Source organism: Leuresthes tenuis, unplaced genomic scaffold, assembly GCF_036924035.1.
Source record: "Leuresthes tenuis unplaced genomic scaffold, fLeuTen1.0.hap1 SCAF_6, whole genome shotgun sequence".
NCBI lineage: Eukaryota > Metazoa > Chordata > Actinopteri > Atheriniformes > Atherinopsidae > Leuresthes > Leuresthes tenuis.
The window spans coordinates 13,843,032-13,867,456 of NW_027325360.1; the positions used below are offsets into that span (position 1 = coordinate 13,843,032).

Below are 24,425 nucleotides of genomic sequence, written 5' to 3' on the forward strand. Positions count from 1 at the left end.
TAAACACAAAGTGGCTTTTTTGCGTCACGGGGGCACAGAATGCCTACGTCTATGATATGTTGACCAAAAGGGCAAGGGGAAAAAAAGTGTGGTATATTCCAAAGAGAGATCAATATTTTCTCAAGAAAGAGAAAGACGAGCTAGCTAGCAAAAGAGGATAACAGCTAATAAGTCATTTAAATAGTGCCCATTTGGGGCTACATTTAGTAAATTATCTGTGTGCATCGCATTGCTCATCAATTGGGACGGGGCTGCCATGACAAAAGGGACGCTTGTCATCAATGTTGTGTCTTATCCGAGGGAATCCCAGATTGTGAAGGGTCTGAAATTGAACAGCTGACTTTATAACCATCTGCAGCTTCCATTTAAGCTCATTAAGCTGAACTGCATAAGAAGAGGACGGAAGATGATTTGGCAACAAATTAAAGAAATTCTGCAGGTACACCTGTGACCTTATGTGTAGTCACGTCATCTGGCAACAACTCAAGGTAAGGTCATGGGCACTTGAAGAACATTTTGCCGTGGAGCCAGTTAATTTTCTTTCAAACCGCAAATCAAGGAACAGACCTTGGCAGAGGAAACGCTTCCAGAGTAAACATTAATGCAACCTGGATTCTGTGCTTCTATCGCCATCTGTCAACCTCCAAATAAGCAGCCGCATATCACTTCATATGCTTTTTTTGTTGCATTTCCCACCATCCAACCTTCACCTTCCTCTCTCCTTTCATGCGACACCCTCTTTCTTTACTTCATCTTTCTGTACTTCATCATCACAGACTCTTAAATGAGCGATGATGCAGATGATTCGTCTTCGCAGTGACGGAATGTGTTATGAGCAAACTTTAGTCAACGTTTTCTTATAAGTCCTTCCTTCTTTAAAGGCAGAAATTGGATGTTTGGGGTTTGTGTTGTGATCAGCTCCACCAATGTGGCTAATGCTGAATTTCACATGCCTTTTTTGCGAAGGCTTCTTGGTTGTAATACTTGTTTTGTTGCTTTGTAGCCTCCCCCGGTGCAATTTTCTGTTATTGTGTCTAAATATTGGTATGACTAAAAATGATCCACTCCACAAAATAACTAATAAAACCGAAGCTCTCCGTCGCCTCGGTTCGCCTGTTTCTTTTCAGCACTAGATAAGAGCCTTCCCTATCTTTCCACCCAGCCGTGTCCAACCTTAATATACAATCCTCTCATTTTAGGCCACCTTTTTCTGCAACAATTTTCCAGCAATCACATAATTCATTTTTATCCCCCGCCTTCTTGTTATGTTTCATCAAGCGCTTCCTCTTCTTGATCCTCTTTAATTCCCTCCTCCACCATCACTCCAATCCATTACCGTTTTCCTCATTCCTTTGCTTTTCTGTATCCAGTGGACTCCAAATCTATATCATAAGTGATCAAATGCTGGAGCAGGCTAATCAGACCACATGAGTGGCCGTATTAATCCAACTCATTCGTTATGTGCAGAGACACTAAATGAGCACTGTTCCTCATCACACTGAATGGCACACACACAAAAACAGCATGTGAGGTGTCCCACTGCTCTGGGCTTGTGATAAATCATCCAGCTAGCTCAATTCAATCTGCAACCCCTCACAGCTGCCTACACACGTAGAGTAGGGGCTCGGATAGCTCGAGGCGACTGCAAACTGCCACAGCTATGATCTTTACCAAGTTACAACAGCCTGAGGTAATGAAACTATGAAAATGAAGTCTGTCACGGGGGAATTTACTAACTTTTCTCAACATTTGTGTTATTTGAACCCGTAACGCGCACTAAGCAGCTGCGACTTTCAATCGTTGCTGCCGACTATTTTATCATTCGAAAAGTTTCCAGTTGTGTTTCGTAGCACACAAGCAGGTGTCCAAAAAAGAATATGTCCTCAAACTATCCAAAATGATTTACAGCTGTACTACTTTTTCATATCTTTGTGATATCCTACGGTCAACAGCTGATTTAATCCATATGGTAGTGCAGATACCCAAAAGGTATTTGTAGAGAGAGAAGAAAGAAGAAGAAAAAATGATAAAACTTATTTGCACACACATGGCCACATAAACCAGAAAAATAAAGAGATCTCATGTGAGCTCACCCAGCAAAGCAGACATATTCTGGAAAATTCTGAGCAGTTCTGGGGTGATGGCTGGGCTGTTCTCCAAAGTCACCAACCTACGCAATGAGGATGAGGGGGGGGGGGGGGGGCAGGCATATCAGGGTAGTACAAGGAAAGATGAGAGGGAGAAAGCACAAAGGAGATGATAAAACAGAATATGGGAGAGGTTGTCAGAAAAGGGTGGAGAAGACGTGGATTAGAGGCGGCAAAAGGAAATGGAACGGGAAATGCAGCCGGACAAATGGCAAAAAGAGGAAGCAGAACATAGGAATTACAAAGATGGAAGAACATAATGCAGGAGGTTGAGGAGGTGGGTAAAATTAAAAAAATTAAAAAAAATTAAAAAAAAAAAAGCACAAAGAAGAAGAGAAAAAACAATGTTATTGATCTGCTCAGCGTCATGAAAACATGGGAAATAAATCTGTTCAAATCTTCAATAAATGCACATACAGAATAATCTCTTCACATTACCTAATAAACAAATAATTAACAAGTTTGTGGATTAGAATTAGAAAATAATGACATTAATCAATCAGCTCTCTTTTGTAAAATCAACAAGAGTCATAGCAAAACATTTTTAGGATGGAATCTAGTTTCCTAAAGAATGTACTGAAGGTTTTAAGTATAAACACATACACGCATCAGGTCTTAAACATAAGCAACAGAACCTCAAATGAACAGATGGCCTATTACACCATGTCATTATCTATATAACAAAACAAAAACCAAGCCAAAATGTAGAACATCGTGTTAAAAAAAAAAAAAACTAGTACATCCTCACTGCTTCCATAGGAATTAGGAGGGTAAGACGCAGCCAGGTGCTGCTAATCAAATGCACTCGTTTCACTGATCATCAGCAAGTCTGATCATCGCTTTGTAGCATTCAGGTTTGTGTTCACACAATGTCAAGCAGAAAATGCATCAGCAAGGGTAGTGAGGCTGCGTCTCAGACTCTACAGTTAGGCTAGCATGCTAAATGTTCAAGTTCATGGCAGTACAGTGAAAATAGGACTGAAATGCTTGGCCATTTTACGCACTGCACATTTGGAGAAAAACCAAACCCAGCATCTCTGCAAAGCCTCACACCAAACTGTCAAACGTGCCGTTGAAGGGCCGATGGCTTTGGCTTGTTTTGCGGCCACAGAACCTGGGCGCCATGCAGTCATTGAGCCAACCATGAACTCCTCTGCATACCAACGTAATCTTTTTCAACTGAACCAAACCATTTGTGGGCGGCGCATTAAAAAAAAGATAACATACTGTTCTGCAGCAGGGTCTTAAGGTGGCTTTGAAAAGAAATGTTCACTAAACAATAACATAAAGGCAAGACTGTGAGTCACATTAATTATCAGCAAATTCATCACCCACGAGGAGCGGCAGCCCATGAAAGCACTAATTTAAACTAAGAGGTAAAGGTGAGCTCATTAACCATTACTCGTCCACAAAGTGTTTGCATTTGAATTCAAAATGTGTCATCAACACGAGTCAATAAATTAAGCTCATGACGAATATGCGATAAAAGACTCACAAGTGAATGGCGCCTCACAGAAAAGGAGAGAAAAGGAAGAGGTAAAGACAGCTATAGCCACGGTATTTGCTTGTAGCTGTGTATGGAGGGGATAGAAGTGATATTGCTAAGTGCTTCATAAATGTCTGCTTCAGGGGCATTTTTATTATTTTCTTGTAACTCATAAATTTTAGTGTACTTCATGTGTATCCATACCAAAGCTCCAGTCCATCCTCTAGCAAATAGACATGCGGCGGTTGAGAAACATCGGTGCTCAGCTGGATGACAGGAAGAAGGAAAGGGTACAGATTCTTGCTCTCCGCACCGAGGCCCTGAGGAGACACAAAGATGCGCGAAAGTTAATGCCTGAAAATGACAACCTGACAAGGAAAGCAAATGGAGAGGATCAAAACTGCACTGTACTCACTCCATGTGCTTCAGTTTGATCAAAGTTCTTTACATATCACCTGAGCAGAGCACAGTAGATTCATAGATGTTCAAAGCGCTGCAGCTGTGACTCACCGCTTGCAGCATCTGCCGCCTAACTCCACCACCGGTCAGAGGGCTTAACTTTTTCTTACAATAGATAAGGTGGACAAAGGGGGGGGGGGACTGCATGCAAGGTCTTCAGTTCTGCTGGAAAAATACTTTAGTCATTATTTTGTGTTCTTTATTTATTTCTTGGTCCCCTTTACAACAGCGCGGGCCCATTAAGTTCAGTTGTTTAAACAAGGACTGGGGCACAACTGTAGGAACTAAGTCACAGCTCATTTATTGGTCATTTGGATTTTAATGACATTTACCATGATATGGGGCTACGAATGAAATGACAACATATCCCTTTGGGGATATATGTCTATATACTTTTGTGTAGATTTGATTCTGGAATGACGAGAGACCACAACTACTCGAACAAAAGCATCATAGTTCAAAGCTTCATTTCTTCTTATAAGGCAAAGGATAATCTACACAAATATACATGTTTTTCATACATATTCTTACATACACAATCCTCGAGGGACTTAGAGTTCCCATCAACAACCAACTTTAGTTACTTATGAATGATGCACTCTGAAAAACTCTTTTCCCTCCAAAATCACCTCCATCTTTTTCACACAAAACCCTCAAAACCCTTGTCTGCGACTAGAAACTCAACCACCGCCTCACATCGCGCCCTTTTAAAGATCCCCATTCCCTTCGTGTCTCACATCATTTTGTAAATTCACAGAAAAGGCGGGGCGGGGGCTTGAGTTGCAGAATTAATCTGTGTAAAGGCGCAGAGCATCCAGAGTAGTGTTTCAGAACTGTCAACACCATTTCACCGATGGCACGACATTAATTTACTCCCTCATACATCTCTGTGGGTGTAAAAGACAAAAAAGGCGCTCACTCAATCCCCTGCTGGCAATAAACCTGCCTCTCAAACACAGACACCCTAGTCTCTTACAAACCAAATTCCCCCAAGTTTGCAAACAAGCAAGTTAATACACCGTTTTGCGAGCTTAAGGGGCGACTTATTGACACCAGCTCATTAATGGACATCAATAGGTTGCACCAGTCCCAGATGGACTGTAGTTAAATAGTCAAAGTGCATAACTGACAGACTTTGGTCTACATCCTGTTTTGGAGAAGAGCAGTGCCCTGCTGTTTCAGAGCAACACAATGCCTTGTGTGTCACACATGCTCCATATTTGTTATGCCATCCAAATGCTGTGCACTGTACAGATAAAGATTACACCTGAAACAATGACCAAATTAAACATCCCTCCTTTGCTTTTCAGTCTGTTGCTTGCACAATCTGGGTAGAGTGGAACTATATGCACCGCACATATTTAAATCAAATTAGTTCGAGGCAAAATCCAAGGCCCATCAGCTGTGCACCCCTATGTGTCGGATTCAGTTTGCCAGCTGTGCTCTTGTGCTACTCTCTCAAAGGCAGCTTGTCATTATCACTAAGCATTTCATCTGCCATTATGAAGTGCTGCAGCCGCAGTCACATAGGGGTCCAAATCTTATTGCAGGCTCAGGCAGGCAACTTCAATCCTCTGGGGAATGGAGCGTGTGTTTGCAGATTTTTTTTTTCGTCTTAATATAACTTTGTGGTGAACCCAACTGTCATTAAGGCAGCTGATTGAAAATTAAATACCATACAAACTTTCCCAAAAACACAACACGACACTGCTCACAACATACATGACAAGCATTCCATCCTGTCGTTATGAAATAATAACAACAGGATAAGTAATAATAAGTAAATCTGAAAAAAAGCAAAGCAGGAAGTGCGGTATTCAACCAGCTCCAAGTTCTCACACGTGATAGAAAAATATAACTGCAGCACAGATATCCCACCATTTTAGAGAAAAATACCTCATCGCACCCCACATCTGTCGGATCCCCGAAAAAGTAAAAGCTCTCGTGCTCGAAATCCTGGGATTTTCTGCTTAACGGACCTTCACGTATGCAGGAAATACAGAAGCAGACAATGGGTGTGAAAGCAACGTACCTGCACCAAGTGGACGAGTGTGGTGAGTATGGCGCATCGTAGCATGTTGTGTTCCTCGGACTGCTTCCAGAGCAGGGGCAGATACTGAACCAGACAACCTACATATGGTCGAATCTGAAGCACGACAACCAAGAAGAGGAAACAAAACGCACACGTCACTGTGACAGTCAACCTGCAAGTTCCAGGAAAAAACGGATTCTGTATCTGTATGTTAGCATCGTCTAAAAACACAGATTCTCATTTAGGGGCAACAAAAGCTGTAGTTCAGCCTTTCGTTGACTCATGTTTATCTATTTGCTTCTCTAAGCTTTTGTTGGAACATGACTGGACATAAAAGCCTTTCAGAATAAGGACATTAAAAAGGAGAATACAATAAAACTTTTCAGATAGCTTTTACTTATACTTTAACATGTCAGTGTGGCATTATTGTGTTATTTTACAAGGCATGAGGCTTAATTGCTAATTAAAGGAATATTTTTTATTTTTATTTTTTTCATTAGTGCAAATTGAAAAACAAGTTTTTGAGCAGAATAATCAAATTCAAACACACCTAAGCTAGAACTACATTGAATACTAAAAACTAAACTAATTGCGAGTGTTGAACTTATCCATTTCATTTTTCTACCAGGTTCTCTGGTTTCCTGCAGTGACTAATGGAGAGACTGCAAAGTTATGTAGATTGTAGGTCCTAGTTGGCAGTTGGAAGTCTTTAGAGCTCAAATCTTGCCTTCAGTAGAGTCCTCTACTTTCTGCTGCCCCTGTTAGATATCACCTCAGCGGATCATTTTCCCATCTCCTCCCATCCAATACATCTTCCTCTGTCATGGCACGCTTGTCCTCTCTCAACGCATCGATTAATCTCGTCTTTGCCCTTCCTCTCTTCCCCATCGCCTGGAAGCTCGCTCTTCAGCATCTTTCTCTCGAATATAGACATCATCGCTCTTCGGAGCATTTTCAAAGCAGCTCAATCTCGCCCATCTTATCATGTCCCTCAACAGTCCAACCAGAGCTCTAACACTCATTACAACTCCTTCATTGCCACTCATAGTTTGAATCGTTGACTCTTTAACTCTTGCCTCCAAGTCTGCCTTTTTTTTTTTTTTTTGTCAGTGGCAACATCCCGACACTTTACTACAAAGCTGGCATCTTCACTATCCTCTAAGGCAGTGTACTGACGATCAGACGTTCAGTATATATTCTAAAATAAAACTATTTAAAAAAAAATGGCATCTTCTAATAAAATGGGGCTGTATCTGGTATCTTTTTCTAGAGTTTTTAACACCAGAAATACCTTTTAGTTACAGACCATGTAGATTATACCACTCTCATTCCTGTCTATAAAAAATAAAAAAAAATACTGATTATGGCACTGATTTAAGGCCTTGAAAAAATATTTTATCAGCCTTTTTCTGTGCTGACCTTGGCCAACCTTTCGTACTCCCTGTAGAGGACGTGCAGCCCCGCTGCAGAACCCACGTTAGGATTTTTATTTGCTCAATTACACCTTCATAGAGAGTGGGGCTAGGAGCAGATAAAAGAGTAAAAGCAGAAAAATGACATACAGCCCTGAGGAGAAAGATAAAAAGAGAGAAGAACACAGCCACCAACTAGCCGAGGGTGACATTTGTGAGATTGACAGCATAAAAAGGAGCTAAATTTCATATCTGTCATAGTGTTTATTTCAACTCAAGCTGCACTCGTGGTTTCACTGCCTAGTTTCCTCAGCTGCTGCAACTTTTTGTGGGTTCAAAGTCCCTTCTGAGAGGAACTAGAATATTAATAGCACTTCAACTGAGTTTAGCCAGGGCCAGTGACTGAGGATGACTTAACCAGACTGACAGTTCACAAGAATGAAAGGCATTTCTAAGACAGATTTAAGCCATGAAGTCATTGAAGTGAAGGTGCTTAAAATGGATCTGAAAAGAACTCAGTAGGGGGTCCAGAGGAAGGTCAGCTTTATTTAGGAATGACAGCTAAACGGATTAGTTACTTAATGGATACTCAGAAAAAGAAGAAGGAAGAAGAAAAAAAGTGAAAGACTGAACGCTTATGGTAAATAAAAAGGAGACATCAGAACAACTGCAGCCTGAAGGCTTGTGATTTACAAAAAAAGTTCAAGGCTCAGTCACATTGAAACCCCCACAGAGAAGTCATTAATATCCGCATAGTTTTACCATGCTGGTCGGAGCACAAGGTGACCAATGTTTTAAACCTTGTCCCCTGTAGGCTTCAAACCTCACCTGGATGTTCACTCTCTCAATGACACAGGAGATGACGTGGAGCACCTGCATTTTAGTGTCACACTCTGTCACCTGCTGCAACAACTGGAAGAGCAGCCCAAAGATGGACTCCAGATACTAAAACACAGACAAAAGTTATGCATTAGGTGGGATACAAACTTCATTAGATCAACTACAATTTGGATTTCAAAGCCTCATTAAGACATTTTTACTCACTGGGAGGAATTGTTCTGTCCGGAACTCAAAGTCATCGACGGGTGATAGCGAGTTAAGGATTAAATTCTTAGGATGGTGTTCTTCTACAGTTCTTTATACTGCATTAGAGATGATGCTGCCAGGAACATGTTAAATGAGCAGGATCAGTTTGTTTGACACAGAAGTTTATCCCCTTCTGAAAAACAGTGCAAGTATGGGAAGGATATTCAGTTTGAGGGTGGTAGCTGTCTCAATCCGCACCTGTGAGGAACAGAGAAAATAATTCAGCTCATCGTAAAAAAGCCAAACTCCACACAGTCGCTCTTCCAATACTAACAGCAATCAAAGGTGCAGAGGAAAAAGTCATCCTAGGCTTGTGGCTTGAGTGTATGGTGAGCTGAACCTCGAAAAACTGACTAAATGCAACCAAACACAAAGAACATAATTCAACTTCCCCAGACCGATGCAGACCTAAGGCACATCTTGTAATCTATTCTAAAACTTAAGCCTTATTTGAAGACAGCCTCCTTAAACCTGAGGGCTTTCTGAAAACCTGGACAGGGCAGTCGATCTCAACTAAAAGCTTTATTTCTCAGATGCTGAAAAATAGAAGAATATTACATAAAACCATCGCATAAACCAGGTTTTAAAAAAAAAAAAAGGCTTTTATTGTAAAGTATGACCTATACATTTATCAACATTAACAGAAAAAAATCATACTGCTTCAGCTCTAAAGGTGAGGTGTTCTCTTAAGGGGTTAAATTGCAGCCTCAGAGAGACAAAACCTTCACATAACGATGTGATTTTTAAAAAGAGGCAGCAGATCATCTTTTATGCACCACCAGTGTGATCCGGCAGAGTCAGATGGCAGAGAGGTTATTAAAGAGGGGAAGTGGGTCCAGAGAAAGATAAGAGATAAGGAGCTGAGAGCTCCATTACTGCAGATCCCTTCAAGAACAAAATTCCTGTTTCTCAGGGGATGCAGTGTTGGAGAATATTGTTATAATAGGCAATATATGAAAGTCTGTGCAGTGTAATTTCACACCAAAGTTATTTGATTTGTATGTAACTTTAACATCCAAACTGCATGCTGCTTCATAAGTGTCAATAAACTTGATTATAAGTTTCTTCCGGACACCACTCACCCTTCAACTACTGCTTGTCAGTGCAGCTGTTGACCTCACACATCTGTATACTATCAGCTAAGTAGAAAGCCAGTTTGGCCCTTTTTCAGCCCGGCTTCCTCATGGATAATGTCTCTAATATTGGAAATAACACGTGCAACTTGCTGCACCCGGGTCATTGATTGTTTCCAGTTCTGATGAAAGTGAATGTCATCCTTCACCGGGCGGAGACATCTGCAGTTGTTAATCCCACTGATCCCATATGGTCCTGTATCCAGGACCATCTCATTGGGCTAGAGCAATATTTTCTCATGAAATATGGAATACTCCGATAGAAAAATACAGATAGTTTCAAGTATGTAAGTATTCAAGGTAGGTCCATATCCATCTATTCACCTTATTTCTGTTCATCTGATTATGTAACTGTGTTGGTTGAGTTCAGGCCCTCTGGTGTTTGAAGTCTCTGCCCTCTCCAGGCGTTACGTGGACCGGGTCTCAACCTTCTAATTTCAAAGTTACCTGGAAGTTGTTTTTCTGGATCTGATCATTCATACAGGGAACATTTCAACGAGGAAGTCGTATTTTCTCAATTTACAGGCTCGTAACTAAGTTGTTAAGCCCAACTTAATCAATGAATGTTTTTGGTCCGTGTTACTTAAAGTAAAATATTCCTTTAATCTTTTAATAGTATGAGTCATACCCTGGTCTTTTCTAAAGGTCCTCAAACTTTTGTATCTTTGCTGGTCACAAGGCTGGAGATAAAAGAAAACAGCTTTTGTTTTCGCTGTCTGTGCCGCTCTCAGGCCAATACTAATTGCTTAAAAAAATCATCTCAAGCCTTCTAGAGCCGGGAAGCGGCCGACAACAATCGATTGCACAACAAAAAGTACAATGCGCCAAACATCACAAAGAAGCACAGGGGAAAAGCTCAAAGAACAGCCACACCAGACAAACCGAATTATTTTCACATTCACCTTGCAGATCTTTTACTTTAGTCTCTCCCATAGCAGAGCAAACACAAAGAAACAACAAGAGAACCGATACAACCAAGAGCAGCATATGGTTCAGATTATTCCACGTGTTTATGCCACTGTCTCAAAGCAGCAGCAAAATGCTAAAACATGTAGACGTGCATTTGCAAGGCACCAACAGGGAGCTAACAGAGAACTGCGCTAAGCCCTTTATCCAAAACAACTTAATACTAAGATGCACAAAGTGCAACAATGAGGGGTTCGTTATTTTTGCCCAAGTTTTGAATCAACCCAGCAACATTCCAAATGAAAGCAGACCACCCCACCTCCTGAGCTACAGCAGCCTACCTTACTCTAAGGTTATCTTTTGTAGGCTGATAGAAAATGCACTGCAGAGATTCCCTCTAAACACAGCCATCCTCTGAGGCTGATTTCTAAAGTATGCAGGCGGTGGGTGACAAGAGAATAACTAGTCCGTTGATGTGAAAGTCACCTTGTCAAACTAATATCAAGATCACATATGCATCTGTATTCCCCAAACTATGAACTGACACATTTAAACAGGAAAGCTCACAAAAAAAACAACTCCTCGTTCTTTTACCACAGACCTGCCACTGCTGCAGAATCACCACTGCGTAGTTGATGACATTTACAGCAGTGAATAGTCTGCGTTTAACAAGTACTGACAGCAAAGGGACCCATAACACTGCCCATTTAAAAAAAAGAGCATGCCCATAACCTTAATTCAACTTGCAGTGTTATACAGTCAAACTATAATTCCTTTAAACATGTATTTACATAAATACCAATAATACTAATACTTTAAAGAAAGTAATGAATGATGATAGATCTGAGTAACTCTTTTGCATTGAGTATGCTATTTATTAGTAATGTCTCATAATTTCATATACTCTCAGAAGATAACTGCAGCTTGGCAGGGCATCACATCTTAAATACAAAAAGATTCAGTCTAACTGTAGACCGAATAACAAAACATTTAAAACCTAATTAGTTTAAAACAGACTACTGGTTTGTGTGCTCCAATCACAAGAACTCAAAATGTATTTCATGTTAAAAATATAAACAGAAATAATAACTTACTTTAAAAAAAATGTTGCTGAATACAAAACCAAGCAATGAACGGTGTGTGTCGAAGAAGGCACTGGCAAGAACTGAGTTTGATGTAATGCCTGATGAAATAGGCAAATAGAACAGACTAGAATCTGACAGTTACTCAGTCAAAATACGAGCTCCGATAAGGTTTTTTTTTGTCAAAATGTGAACAATTAAAAGATTAACCAACTTTAAATCAAGCAGAATAAATTAGACTTTGTGAATTATTCACATAGATAACAGATTTTGTGAATCTGTTGAAAATATTTAACTGGGCTACTCTTTGAAAGAAGTTGCCAAATATAAACATACACTATATTGCCAAAAGTATTCACTCATAATTCACTCATAATTAAATTCAGGTGTTCCAATCACTTCCGTGGCCACAGGTGTATAAATTAAAGCACCTCAACATGCAGACTGCTTCTACAAACATATGTGAAAGATCGGGTCACACTCAGGAGCTCAGTGAATTCCAGTGTGGTACCGTGATCGGATGCCACCTGTGCAACAAGTCCAGTCGTGAAATTTCCACACAACTAGATATTCAACAGTCAACTGTCAGTGAAGTGCATAGTGTGCAGAGGTCGCCAACTTTCTGCAGAGTCTATGGCTGCAGACCTCCAAACTTCATGTGGCCTTCAGATTAGATCAAGAACAGTGCATAGAGAGCTTCATGGAATGGGTTTCCATGGCCGAGCAGCTGCATCCAAGCCACACGTCACCAAGTGCAATGCAAAGCGTCAGATGCAGTGGTGTAAAGCACACCGCCATTGGACTCTAGAGCAGTGGAGATGCATTCTCTGGAGGGATGAATCACACTTCTCCATCTGGCAATCTGATGGACGAGTCTGGGTTCTTGTCTGACTGCATTGTGCCAAGTGTAAAGTTTGGTGGAGGGAGGATTATGGTGTGGGGTTGTTTTTCAGGAGCTGGGCTTGGCCCCTTAGTTCCAGTGAAAGGAATTCTGACTGCTTCAGCATACCAAGAGATTTTGGACTATTTCATGCTCCCAGCTTTGTGGAAACAGTTTGAGGATGGTCCCTTCCTGTCCCAACATGACTGTGCACCAGTGCACAAAGCAAGGTCCATAAAGACATGGATGAGCCAGTTCGGTGTGGAAGAACTTGCACAGAGTCCTGACCTCAACCTGATGGAACACCTTGAGGATGAATTAGAGCGGAGACTGTGAGCCAGGCCTTCTCATCAGTGTCTGACCTTACAAATGTCATTCTGGAAGAATGGTCAAAAATTCCTATAAACGCACTCCTACACCTTGTGGAAAGCTTGCCCAGAATAGTTTAAGCTGTTATAGCTGCAAAGGGTGGGCCGGCTTCATATTATACCCTATGGATTTAATGTGATGTCACTTAAGTTCATATGTGTGAAAAGGCAGATGAGGGAATACTTTTGGCAATATAAAATATAATGAGCTACATCCTATCAAGCTGTCTGCATGTTACCTCACAAATGTTTTCAATTTCTTCCTTATTTACTTGTCTGTCTTAGATACACTAACTGAACTACTGCAGATAAGTACTTACATTTGGTGAGGGGAAAGAAAAAAAAAGACTACTAGATACAACATGGGTATTTTAAGAAAAGCGCATTACATTTCCCTCCAACTCCACATTCTCTTCTTACTGCCGAGTTTTAATCTTAATTAATCCCAGTAATGATCTGTGATTTAAAACTGAGGCCTGTAAGGATGTTGCGTTTGCTGTGCAGACATCAAAAACACTTTATTAGAGGGATTATAATCATGAAACACTGATCCCTTTAAGAAATACCTCAAAGCCCTTCAACAATATCGAGAAGGAAAAAAAGTGAGCAGGAATAGGACACACAGTCAAAATGTCAGCTAACTTAACAACTATTCAAGAGAACAAAAGGCGAGCAACGGGCACCTGTGACGTCCAATTCCTCTTAATAACGCCACTGATTGATTGTAAAACAAGGAGCTTGTTGACGAGGAAAGAATTAAAGAAATGAAACGGTTTCTATGACACAAAAACCATAAGTTTGTATAAGTCTCAAACTGAACAGTACAGTCATCATATGTCCAAAAAAAACAGATCTTTACAACAATTTAGAAACACACTTTTTAGCCATTTTGCATCTCTTGAAAACAACAAAGTTGCAAATGTGCTGCAGCTTATACATCTACCATTCCAGACTTTTCTCCTCAACAAACATAAAATCACATGGACGAGACCGGTCATGCGAGCAGATTATACTGTAGAGGCAAAAATGGGGGGAAAAAAACAAGCCTGCACGGATGAGGTCAACTGATGCCGTTGTCCCTGGTTACTCATTCAGCAAAAAACTTTACAACAAGACGTCCTGGTGAATGTGACTGAGCTGAAGCATCCTTGTAGGAGTAAATCTGGAAGACTCCTGTCAGTTACTAAATGCAAGTGTTATCTTGGGCTATTAACTCTCATGGACCACATAATAGCAACATTAATGATTAATTGGACTGGGTGCTAGAGAGTAGTTTCTCCATTAAGCCTCATTAAAAGTTTATGATCAATAATTCATCCTGCCTTGGAGCTGGCTGAGGCATTATTGGTCAGGAGCCACATGAGGATCGGTGAGCTGGTCAGTGATGCAAAAGTAAGCTTGTGTGAAGGAAAACCTCTGAAAGCCATAAATTACCATAAAGAAAATGACAGTGTTGGAATATCTGTCAAATTCAAATATGTCCAACAATCATGAACGGCAGGGGAAAAAATAAATGTTTTGAGGAAATAAATGACAAGAAAATTTAACACACTTCAAAATGAGCCATGTATACGATACCATATGTGTATGATGATGGTCATCTTGTGGAGAAGTGACATTCATTTTCATTAAATTGGCATCTGTAGTAGCAGATGGCACCAGGTCTAATGGAAATGTCATCTAGCTCGCAAACGTAGGGCGCTATAGATTCAATTAGACTATTTTGCATTGCAAGTGCCCTGTGTGCCTCTCCTACATGTATGAACCCAAAACAATAATGCACCATACATAAATCACTATTAGAGTCATGAAATGAATAATGTCAGAGCTGCACAAATGATAGGTCGATTGCATATCTCATTCCATGGTGGAGCATGGTGTTAGCATGGGCCTGACTACAAGGGCGTTCACTTCTTAAGGTAGTGATCCAGATAAACACACCACCTCTACACCACTCAGCCTGCTGAAAGCCAAACAAACTGCTATCGGCGTGCACCTATGCGTCATCTTTTACACCGGTGGAGAAATTGCAATATGATCAGATTATGTAGTTTGTACTTAGCACAAGGACTGCAAAAAAAAAAAAAAAAAACCTTTCTCAAAGCTCTGACCCTCAAACACAACAGTGAATTGAAACAAAAATCTTATCATAGACTATTTGATCCAATTGGTTCAAAAAGCATGCATACAAACTTCCCTTGTCAGGTACAAAACTCAGTAGCGTCATGTAATTGTACTGTGGAGCAGCATAACAACAGATATAAAGGTATCTTTTGAAGAAACATTAAACTTTAGGGGACTTTAGGATTTTTCTGGGTTGATAAGCTGAGAAGAAGAAGGATGACAATCATACTGTATCACGGCTCTCCTTAAGATGTGTCTAGGAAGTTGGCGACATAACGGGAATGGTTCTACAACTTAAAGCAGAAATCTGTTTGTGTAGCTGACCTTACTTTAACTTTTTAAAGTAAACAGACAGAAAGAACAAGAAAGGTCTGCCGCTGCCTTACCACCAGGTCCGGGTCCTGCATGAGGTTCAGGATAACCTCGTAGAGTAAAGGTCGAAGGTCAGATTTGAACTTGACAGAGATCCATTGTCCTATCAGCCAGATGACTCGTCTGCGTATCAACTTGTACCTGACGGAAAGGAGTGAAAAAAAAAGAAAGAAAACAAAGAAGTGAGTTCCGTTATGTGCAAATATCCCTGCACTCTTCACCTAAATAATCCTAACCAGCATGCTGGATTATTGAATCTATTAAAGAAAGACATACTGTAGTAGCATACTATTAACTTCAAAATGAGATCTGTATCATCTGAGGAAATAAGCCATATATTTACAGTCCATCAGTTAAATATATAAAGTTCCTTCACTATGTCTAATGTTGGCCACTCTGTGGCTATGCATATTGAAGAATTAATGTGCACATCACCATTAGAGAGAGGAGGATGGAGTGGCATAAAGGAGATTTAGGACCGAAGCGGGGGATCTTTTGAAGATGCCATCTTAAAACATAACCCAGCGAGTAAACCAAGTTCAAAAAAGCAAGGTAAGTGCTTAGGGACTGATGTATACCTGTTTAAATGAATGCATGACCACAAAGCAAATAAAGCTAGAGGGACAATGAAACCACCGAGTAGAGACTAAGTAAAAGAAATAGTCTTGTTAGAAAGTCAGAGGGTTCAGAGGCCCACTGGGGCTGATGTGAATTAAATTGCCCTGCACTGCATGTCAGGCACTGACGGTTTTTCAACTCTTGTTTTGCGCAACTGTCCCCAAGCATCTGTCCTTTAAGTATCCGCAGAAAAAAAAACTGTGTCGAGGAACCACCTTCACAGAAATGAGGGAGTGGAGGGATGGGAGGATGAAGGAAGGGAGATAACACTCATCCTGGCTTCTTGTCAAATATCCCAAACATCAACGTCATGTGAAGAGACCAAAGTCTGGGCAACTAGACAGAAGATATCAAACAGCAGCATGACTCAGGGTTTGGAGATGGCACCTGATATAATGCTCTGTGTAAGAGGGTACGAGCATGTATTAAAAACCTTCTGCTTTTAAAGGCTAAAATGTCTATGAAAACAACCAACAACATTAATCTATATGACATTTAGACTTCATTTCTCATCACTTTAAAAGCAAAGTATGGCACTTTTTTTTTTTATTTAGGTGGTGGCAAATGCCTGACCCAGTGACAGTTTACACTGTTCGCTTTAACTAATAATTCATATTTTACTTGTGCGTCATGAATGTGGCGTCAAACATATCTTTTTAAAAATGTGTGAAGGTTTAAAGCAATGCGCTTTAATCCAATGTAAAGGAACATTGACACAAATATGCCCGCAACCAGCAAAGATGGCGGCAAGAACTTCCACAATCACCACGGCAACTTGAACTGAAAATATCAAAAATGTGTCTTTAAACTATGAGGAAAAATGTACTTTGGCCTTATGCAGTGAACTTCGTTGGCCAGATAGACTTTTCGGTGGGGACTTGGAAATTGTGACCTGTAAAGAATAAGAATAATAAAAAAAAAATCCCCATCATTTAGGTTGACAAAGGGCACTTTCTCTTATTTACCATTTTCCTCCATAAATTAAAATGTTTCAAATATACGACATCATGCAATGTTTTGTGGCTTCTCCACTAGTTGGACTGATGCAACTAATGAATGGTTTTGAAAATCAAGTCTACATATAATAACGTTTTTGCTGAGTTGCGTTGCTCAAAAGATCAACCGTTCAAATTCTGGGAAAGATCGGGGAAACAAATGTGCTGAGAATATGTCGGAGTATCTGCTTAATATTGTGTCTCTCTAGTGGAATCCTACTCCAACATTAGGTCAACTCAGGAATATGGCTAAAAACATTACATGTGTAAATGCATCTGTTTTGAAGCTACAGTAGTGTTTGATTTACTTAATGACAGGAAAAAGGAGACTGTCCGCAGTCAGAGTGTTAAATGCGGTAAGCTTGTACCATGCAGCTCCAGGAGCTGCCACGGACTCCACTGACAAGAAAAGAGAATGCATGCTGAGGACAGTAGAAACACTGGGTTCTCCTTGGACCCAAATTATTATTCAGTCGTTGCATCTGCTGAAATGACAAACATTTTCACCTCTATAAATATCCAAGCGAATGACTGTCAGACAGAATATCTGCTTCACCTGGAGTGACTACCGCTGCAGCTCGTTACAGCGCAGTGACAAATGGAAGCAGAGAATAGAAAAGCAGATGGAGGTGCAGACTGACAGGGCTTTGGCTGTCAGTCAAAGGTCGGACATGACTCACCCGCAGGAAACCTGCCGTCCTCCGTGACTTCAGAGATCTGTAAGGAACCCTGCACATCGTTCTGATAAGAACAATGGGCAGCCGTGGCCAAAAACTGGGCGACACACAGAGCAGAATCCCAGCCTCACACGATCCTCAACAGGATGACCTTTCCTTCTACTCTATGGAGTCTGGTGTAATACAGTGTAGATCAGGTAGTGGGAATGCTGTGCACACACTTAGATAGGAAGACTTGTTTCAATGTATTGGAAATGCAAATCCAGATCCTTAGTGAAGACCACGAGCGCTAAGCATGAAGGTATGTAGAGTCTCACAGCTGCACACAAAACATTTAGTTTATCTTTTGCATTGAGTCAAAAGCAGATTTAAAGGGGACGTAAAGATTTGGTGACAACATAGGTATCATAGGTTTTTATGTCACCATCAACAAACTCAGCTACTGCATGTTTTAAGAGGATGAAGTGGGGGGAAAAAATCATGTCAAATTGTAGCAATAAGGGAATAATAAATAAAAAACTAAAAAGACTCATTTTACAGATGTTCAGGTCACCCAGAGGAGCGATTCCTCCAAGACGAAAAGGTCAAGTCACAAAAGAGGATGTCAAAAATCCAAAGTGTTCTTTGCAGACTTTTGTGTCCTGACACTAGAACGATGGACAACACGCATTTAACCAGCTTTCATTCCTATTGGCTAATCAAAGATGGCTTGTGTAATTGATCCATGTAGCGGTATAACTGAATAACTATAATCATTTGTGAGCTTTCTCTGAGCGTGTGAGTTTGTGTGCGTGTGCACTTCGAGATGGCTTGCCATCTCTGAGCCGTAAGCACTCAGGCATGATCATTCATCGCAGTTATAACGGTTATGGCTTTGGCAGGGAAGATGAGAAAAGAATGTCAGCACGTCAAAATCAAAGAGTGCTAAGGAGTGTGCAAGTGCAACTGCAGACAGCCTGTTTGTGTAGCACCCAATGGAGGCAACTAATTCAGTCTGCCTGAGGCTCAAACACCAGGCTTGAACAGTTAAGAACAATACCCTGACAGATGTACATTCCATAGCTGTAAATAGTATGATAGAGAAACTTAGTGACACCTGACGTAAAGAGCAATTGGAGAGATTTATTACCACCATGAAAAGTGCGAACTTGCAGGCATTCTCCTATTTAAACCATGGTCCCATAACATCATAATGAAGTTACTCATGGAGTTAGCTCTTGGGGTAATGTACTACTGTACATGATGCTGATCTCACATCTAAGTGACCTGCAAGTGAGTTAGTGTGATGAAACTTGAAATTCAGATTTAAATCAACAGGAAAAAACCATTTCTTAGGTTATGTTCACGAAGCCAGACACACTGTTCATGTCTTATTCAATTCAAATTCAGTACAGGTCATATTTGAAGGTTTATAAGCACAAATACAGGTGACTTCCACCTGACTTTAATGTGAACATGAAGGACTTACTCACTTTGACAGCACACATGCGCTAAATAGCTTCTGGTTTGTGTCAGTTGTATCAACAACAACAGAAAGCATTGCATTTGTGAGACACCTCGGGGGGGGAATGAATTAAGAAACAAACCATTGTGGAACCGAAGCTATTGCAGCAAACTCATTTCAAGTCCTTTCCTCTACACACTGTTTACTGATGCGTGTTCATCGCAGACATTTGAAGTCAGACTTAACTGAGCAGCACACTGCTGAGAACTGATCAGTATGGAGTAAACATGAGAGAATGCTGAGAGCATTTATTTTTCTTTGCTTCATCATACAGTGCAGTATGGAGACACCTGGGGTCTGTTTGACAAAGCGGGTTCAACAAACTCTGAGGCTAATCCTGAACTCTGAGTTGATCTACTCTTAGATAGAGTTTCCGGTTCCAGAAACGCTGATTGGAGGTAGTTTAGTCAACTCTGAGTAGTTTCGCCTTGAGTTAAGCGCGTGCACCACAACTATAAAAAGCCAGCATCAATGGAGCCCCGATTTGACGAGTCACCATGGCAACAGGAAAGAGGAGGGCTACGTTTTTCACCAACCTCGAATTTGGAAATCTTAATGCATCTCATACGGCAAGTTTCAACAAGTTTTTAGAAAGAAGTGTAACACCGCTGCAGCTGCAAAAGAGAGGGAGACGGCGTGGGAGAACATTGCTGCTCGGGTCAGTGCACAAGTTTAAATATAGTCCTTCGCAATCACAATCATATTACAGGGGAAAACTGCTTGAATGGTAGCCTATTCATTCATTTCATTTAGCTGCTAAATCTCCACGGGATCATTGTCAAAAGGACATGTCATGTCGGTGAAAAAAGTCACCTCCTACTGTGCCTAATGGACTTCTAGAACTAAAAGAACGAGGCTGCACCAAAACTCGCCTGCTGACTGAATGAATGAGGTAATCAAATGGTGTGTGTGGCTGAAAGAGGGCGGAGACAGAAAGAAACTCGAGGTTTATTGAGAAAAACCTGGTCCCGACCAGGTTAGGCTCATAGAGTCTGTTACTACGGTAACTGGCTGAGAGCTTAAGTTACCTCTCTCTCTGAAACAGGCTAGAGTTACCCATCTTTATCTGGTTTGAGTTGCCTCCCTTTCTGAAACGGAAAACTCAGAATTTCCCTCATTTCAGGGTTTATAAACTCAAGAGTTTTCACTAAACCTGCTTTGTGAAACGGACCCGTGGGCATCAACCAACCTGCCTACATCAGAGCTACACAGCAAGCTTAAGTCATCTGATGCTTCTGATGCAGGTACAAGAGTCCGTTACAATGTGTGGCGGTCTGATTCAAGGTCTGTGTGGGAAGTGATGGCCCATAAATCCCAGAAGAATCACAACCAATAACAGCTTTCTCTCTTTTTCCCTGCTGATGCAGCAGTTAGACATGACCAGTCATAAACCTATTTATTTGCATTCCATTAACTTCAACACATTGCCAAAAATGCTGCTTGGCATCACATTTAAAGATGACTTATGACTGCAATTCTGGGCGATTTGCTGTAAGAACGTTTTATAAAATTATAAATATGGCAAGACATGCAGAGCTTCTGTTATCGCACTAGCAGATGTTTAGCTGGATGGAGATAAGTGAGGTCTGGCGAGATCACCAAATCGCACAAAATGACCCATAAATTTATTCAGAGCTGGAAGTGATAGGGATGACAAAAATCAATAAGGCCTCAAGGATATCCTTCCCGAGGAGACAGACAGCATGGCGGCTGGCACAGATTTTATGAGCTCAGAAGCAAAAGAAAGTTACAGGTGTGAGAGCGGGTTAGTTCAGACCACTAGGCATAGTACTTTTAATGTTATTTTACGTTTGTTTGATGCGTGCGGGTAAAAAATGGAAAAATAAAAAATGAAAATTGAAATACAGCATGCTGTATCAAATGCTGACTCCCAGGAGGGCCAAGGAAGGCCTACAGTGGAGCAGCTGCAACTGTTCTGCTATCCACCAGGCAAATGAGTCTACCAGAAAATCTGCCAACTCGCTTGCTTCTGGCAGATGCCCAAAAAGGTGGTGTCCTTCTCGGGAGATTTTGCCCAATGGGGGAAATATTTCCATTGCGTAGCGACTATGTTTTTTCTGGCATTACTATTACCACAGTACAAACACAAAGTACAAATAAAGATACATTACTTAAATAGAAATAAAGCAACATAATGGTTTAAACAAAACAAACCCAGAGAGTAATCATAAATCATAAGTGAGTAATCATAAATCCCCAGTATTCATCCACACAAAGATGTGCAAAATGAACTTGAATGCAGTTATCAAACAGCCAGAAATAACCTTGGGGAATTTATGACCGCATGGTTGGTAACTGATACAAAAGGAAAGGCACCACCAGTGTGTCAAATATTTCAAATGTGTGCCTCTATCACTGAGTATCTATAAAAAATGCCATCAGATCCACAGAATAGAATATATAGGTCCACAGTAAAAGTGCAGTAAATATAAAGAAAGTTTAAGGGCTGAAGCAGGAGGAAAACAACTGGGTGTTAAAGTGCAGCAAGATATGTCTGCTAATAATTGGTTGTAGATTAAAAAAAAAATGGTCAAAGAAGTCCAGACTAATGGGCCTAGTGATTACTTTAACCACTTTGTGACAGACAATTTTACACAGAGTGACTTAACTGTGATGAGATTGCTAATGGCAATTGTCCATCTCTGTCAAGTAAAGTTGAATTCTCTATGCGATAGCTCCACAGACTTTAAATTTCCACTACAGTTTCTACTCGTTTGTGATGTGCTCCACTGAGAATTGGAATCAGCTGGGTGATGTGTCCCACCATGTCTGACTCATCCTTGCACACGGGCCATTTCAATTCCTCCAACCACATCCAATCCCATCTCTGAGGGATATCTGCAGCGTATCAACTTTTGCCCATTCCACCTTTGTGCTTACAACAAAGGATTCCAACGCTCAACAAAAGGCACGTCAGTCCTGGCTTAAAAGGGTTTTGAGAAGCGGGCAATTTAATCACGACATGATGTAAAACAAGCGCATGAACAAGAAGAACTCAATTTTAACGCTAAAGAAGAGCAAACCCAAAACGTTCCCGCATTTTAATATAAACACTGCATCTAAATTTTCTCTGCTGATAAACAGCTTTAAATGGAAAATCAAAAAAGTTTGTCAGCCATCATTTCTGAACCTAACCTCAGCCTTAACATACAACTCCACTACCCTTGTAAATGATTCAAATAGTAATCTGAAAGGAAATCTTAAATAGTTCCAGTGTGAATTAAAACAATCTACTATCTGTGAAGGTGTAATGTAACAAATAAAAAGTATATAAAGTTAATCTTAAAAGGGAACCCCTGTCCTCACACACAGGCATTGTAAAAGGTTAATGAGTTGGGTGGGAATGATCTTCTGCACTTGTCCGTATTACAGCAGAGCTGATGAAGCCTCCTACAGAACACATCTGTTGTTTAATCTGAATATTATCTGTAGCATATATAATAAGTTAACATCTGAGAGTACTTCTGTGGGTTATGAATGCATTATTTGACATTTAAGGAGAAAGCCAGAGTCCTTTTAATCGCGATCAAAACTTCCATGAGGAGATTAGAGCAAACAGCGGACACAAGGAATTACAGTCGGGCTGCTACATTCTTTTGCCATCAACACTGGAAATGCGGGGTTTTTTTGTAAAAAACGGCTCAACATCAAGTTTATTTTTCCATTTTAATTCAGAGCAAACTCTGAATTGAAATCCACTCTGCCACTGCTTTGGTGAGCCATAAGATTAGAAATAAAAAAGAAGCGTGTGGCAGCTTTTTTGAGCATGCATAGAAATGTTTCCGACTTCTTTACATTTTTCTGTACACTCTACAAATTTCACTTTCATCATTTACCAAAGGATCAGATTTCATGTGCACGTCTTTGTATTAGTGCACGAATTCTGAATTTATAAAAAAGATCAAAACATAGCAACGGAGCGAAGCATTTGGCTGCATCACATTGCCTTTTGCTCTTTTGGGTTATTTCAGGATCCCACTTCTCAGGACGTATAATTCCAGCAACCCTACCCTAAGGGATTCTTACCCACACTGTAGATTTTCATTTGTTGGCACATGTTCCATTTGTTCAAATAGACAGAAAAGTACATTTTCAAACAATCAAAGGCAAAACAGTGGTGGAGCTGAACCTTCAGAGAAAGTATGAAAGCATCAGGTAAAAGTGAAGGATTCATTCACACCTGCACTATACGTGGGTGTCGGGACACTGTGTCATCAGTGATGTCAGCGCTAACCTGAGGGACCGACCTTCTGAGTGCCGCAGGCTTTTTCTTTTGATTGCTTTGGGGTCCGAGTGTACAGGGCATGTCTTTGTTCTTCATTTCTATCACGTCACATCCCCTTTGGCCACTCTTTTCCGACACATTTCATCGTATTCATCTGGCAGCCCACTGTTTGTTTAATCTTGTTCTTCCTGCACGAATGCTGATGCTGTCATATGTTTGGCCGCTACTTGTAGAATGAACATCTAAATATAAACAGCAGTTAATGTGGCCTGACAGGAGCTAACTCCATGTATCAGTTGGTTACTACTGGCTGCAATCAGTGGCTGGGGAGAGGTTAATAGTCGATTAACTTCAGTTATACTGGAAGGAACATTAAACTCTGCAACTTATCAGATGCTACTAATGAATGAAATTGAGCTTGCATAAAGCAAAATACACGGCTATCAAAAATTAATTGCTCCACATTTCACAATCCATTTCAACCAAATGGTGCAAAATTAAAATCATAGAATACAATATAAAATGTGGCTTTTTTTTTAATGACTCTATTAGGGGGGAAATGACTCAACTCTGTGGTCATTTCTGAGGCCATAAGGGATTTGCCCTGAAACCTGTACTTGTTCTTTTTAACTTACATTGAAAGAACCGCTGTGAGTGAAGGCAGTCTATTACAGAGTAACCAAAAACTCATTTGAGTGTTTGAACTGCACAAAAAGAACTGCGTCGCTTCCAACACCATACCTGTGATGGTTGACTTGCAGTTCTCCGAGAAGCTGATTCTTGAACCACTGGTCAAAGTCCACATTGTCAAACAGTTCATAAGCTGCCAGTCCGACCGCATTGTAAACTGCAAAGGAGAAAAAAAAAACACTATCAGAAAACCGACATGAACTTATCC

The 24,425-nt window shown here is 40.6% G+C and overlaps 1 protein-coding gene across 1 annotated transcript in view; it reads right to left on the minus strand.

Moving 5' to 3' along the window:
- The window catches only part of ipo11 (importin 11), a 101,136-nt gene that overhangs the window by 42,042 nt on the left and 34,669 nt on the right, over positions 1–24,425 (minus strand). Inside the window, exons 15-22 of the mRNA XM_072387736.1 lie at positions 24,269–24,374; positions 15,502–15,628; positions 8,787–8,820; positions 8,581–8,621; positions 8,365–8,481; positions 6,125–6,238; positions 3,838–3,953; positions 2,094–2,170 (exon numbers count right to left, since the gene is read on the minus strand). Coding sequence (XP_072243837.1) covers positions 2,094–2,170; positions 3,838–3,953; positions 6,125–6,238; positions 8,365–8,481; positions 8,581–8,621; positions 8,787–8,820; positions 15,502–15,628; positions 24,269–24,374 — 732 coding nt within the window. The remainder of the gene's footprint in view (positions 1–2,093; positions 2,171–3,837; positions 3,954–6,124; positions 6,239–8,364; positions 8,482–8,580; positions 8,622–8,786; positions 8,821–15,501; positions 15,629–24,268; positions 24,375–24,425) is intronic.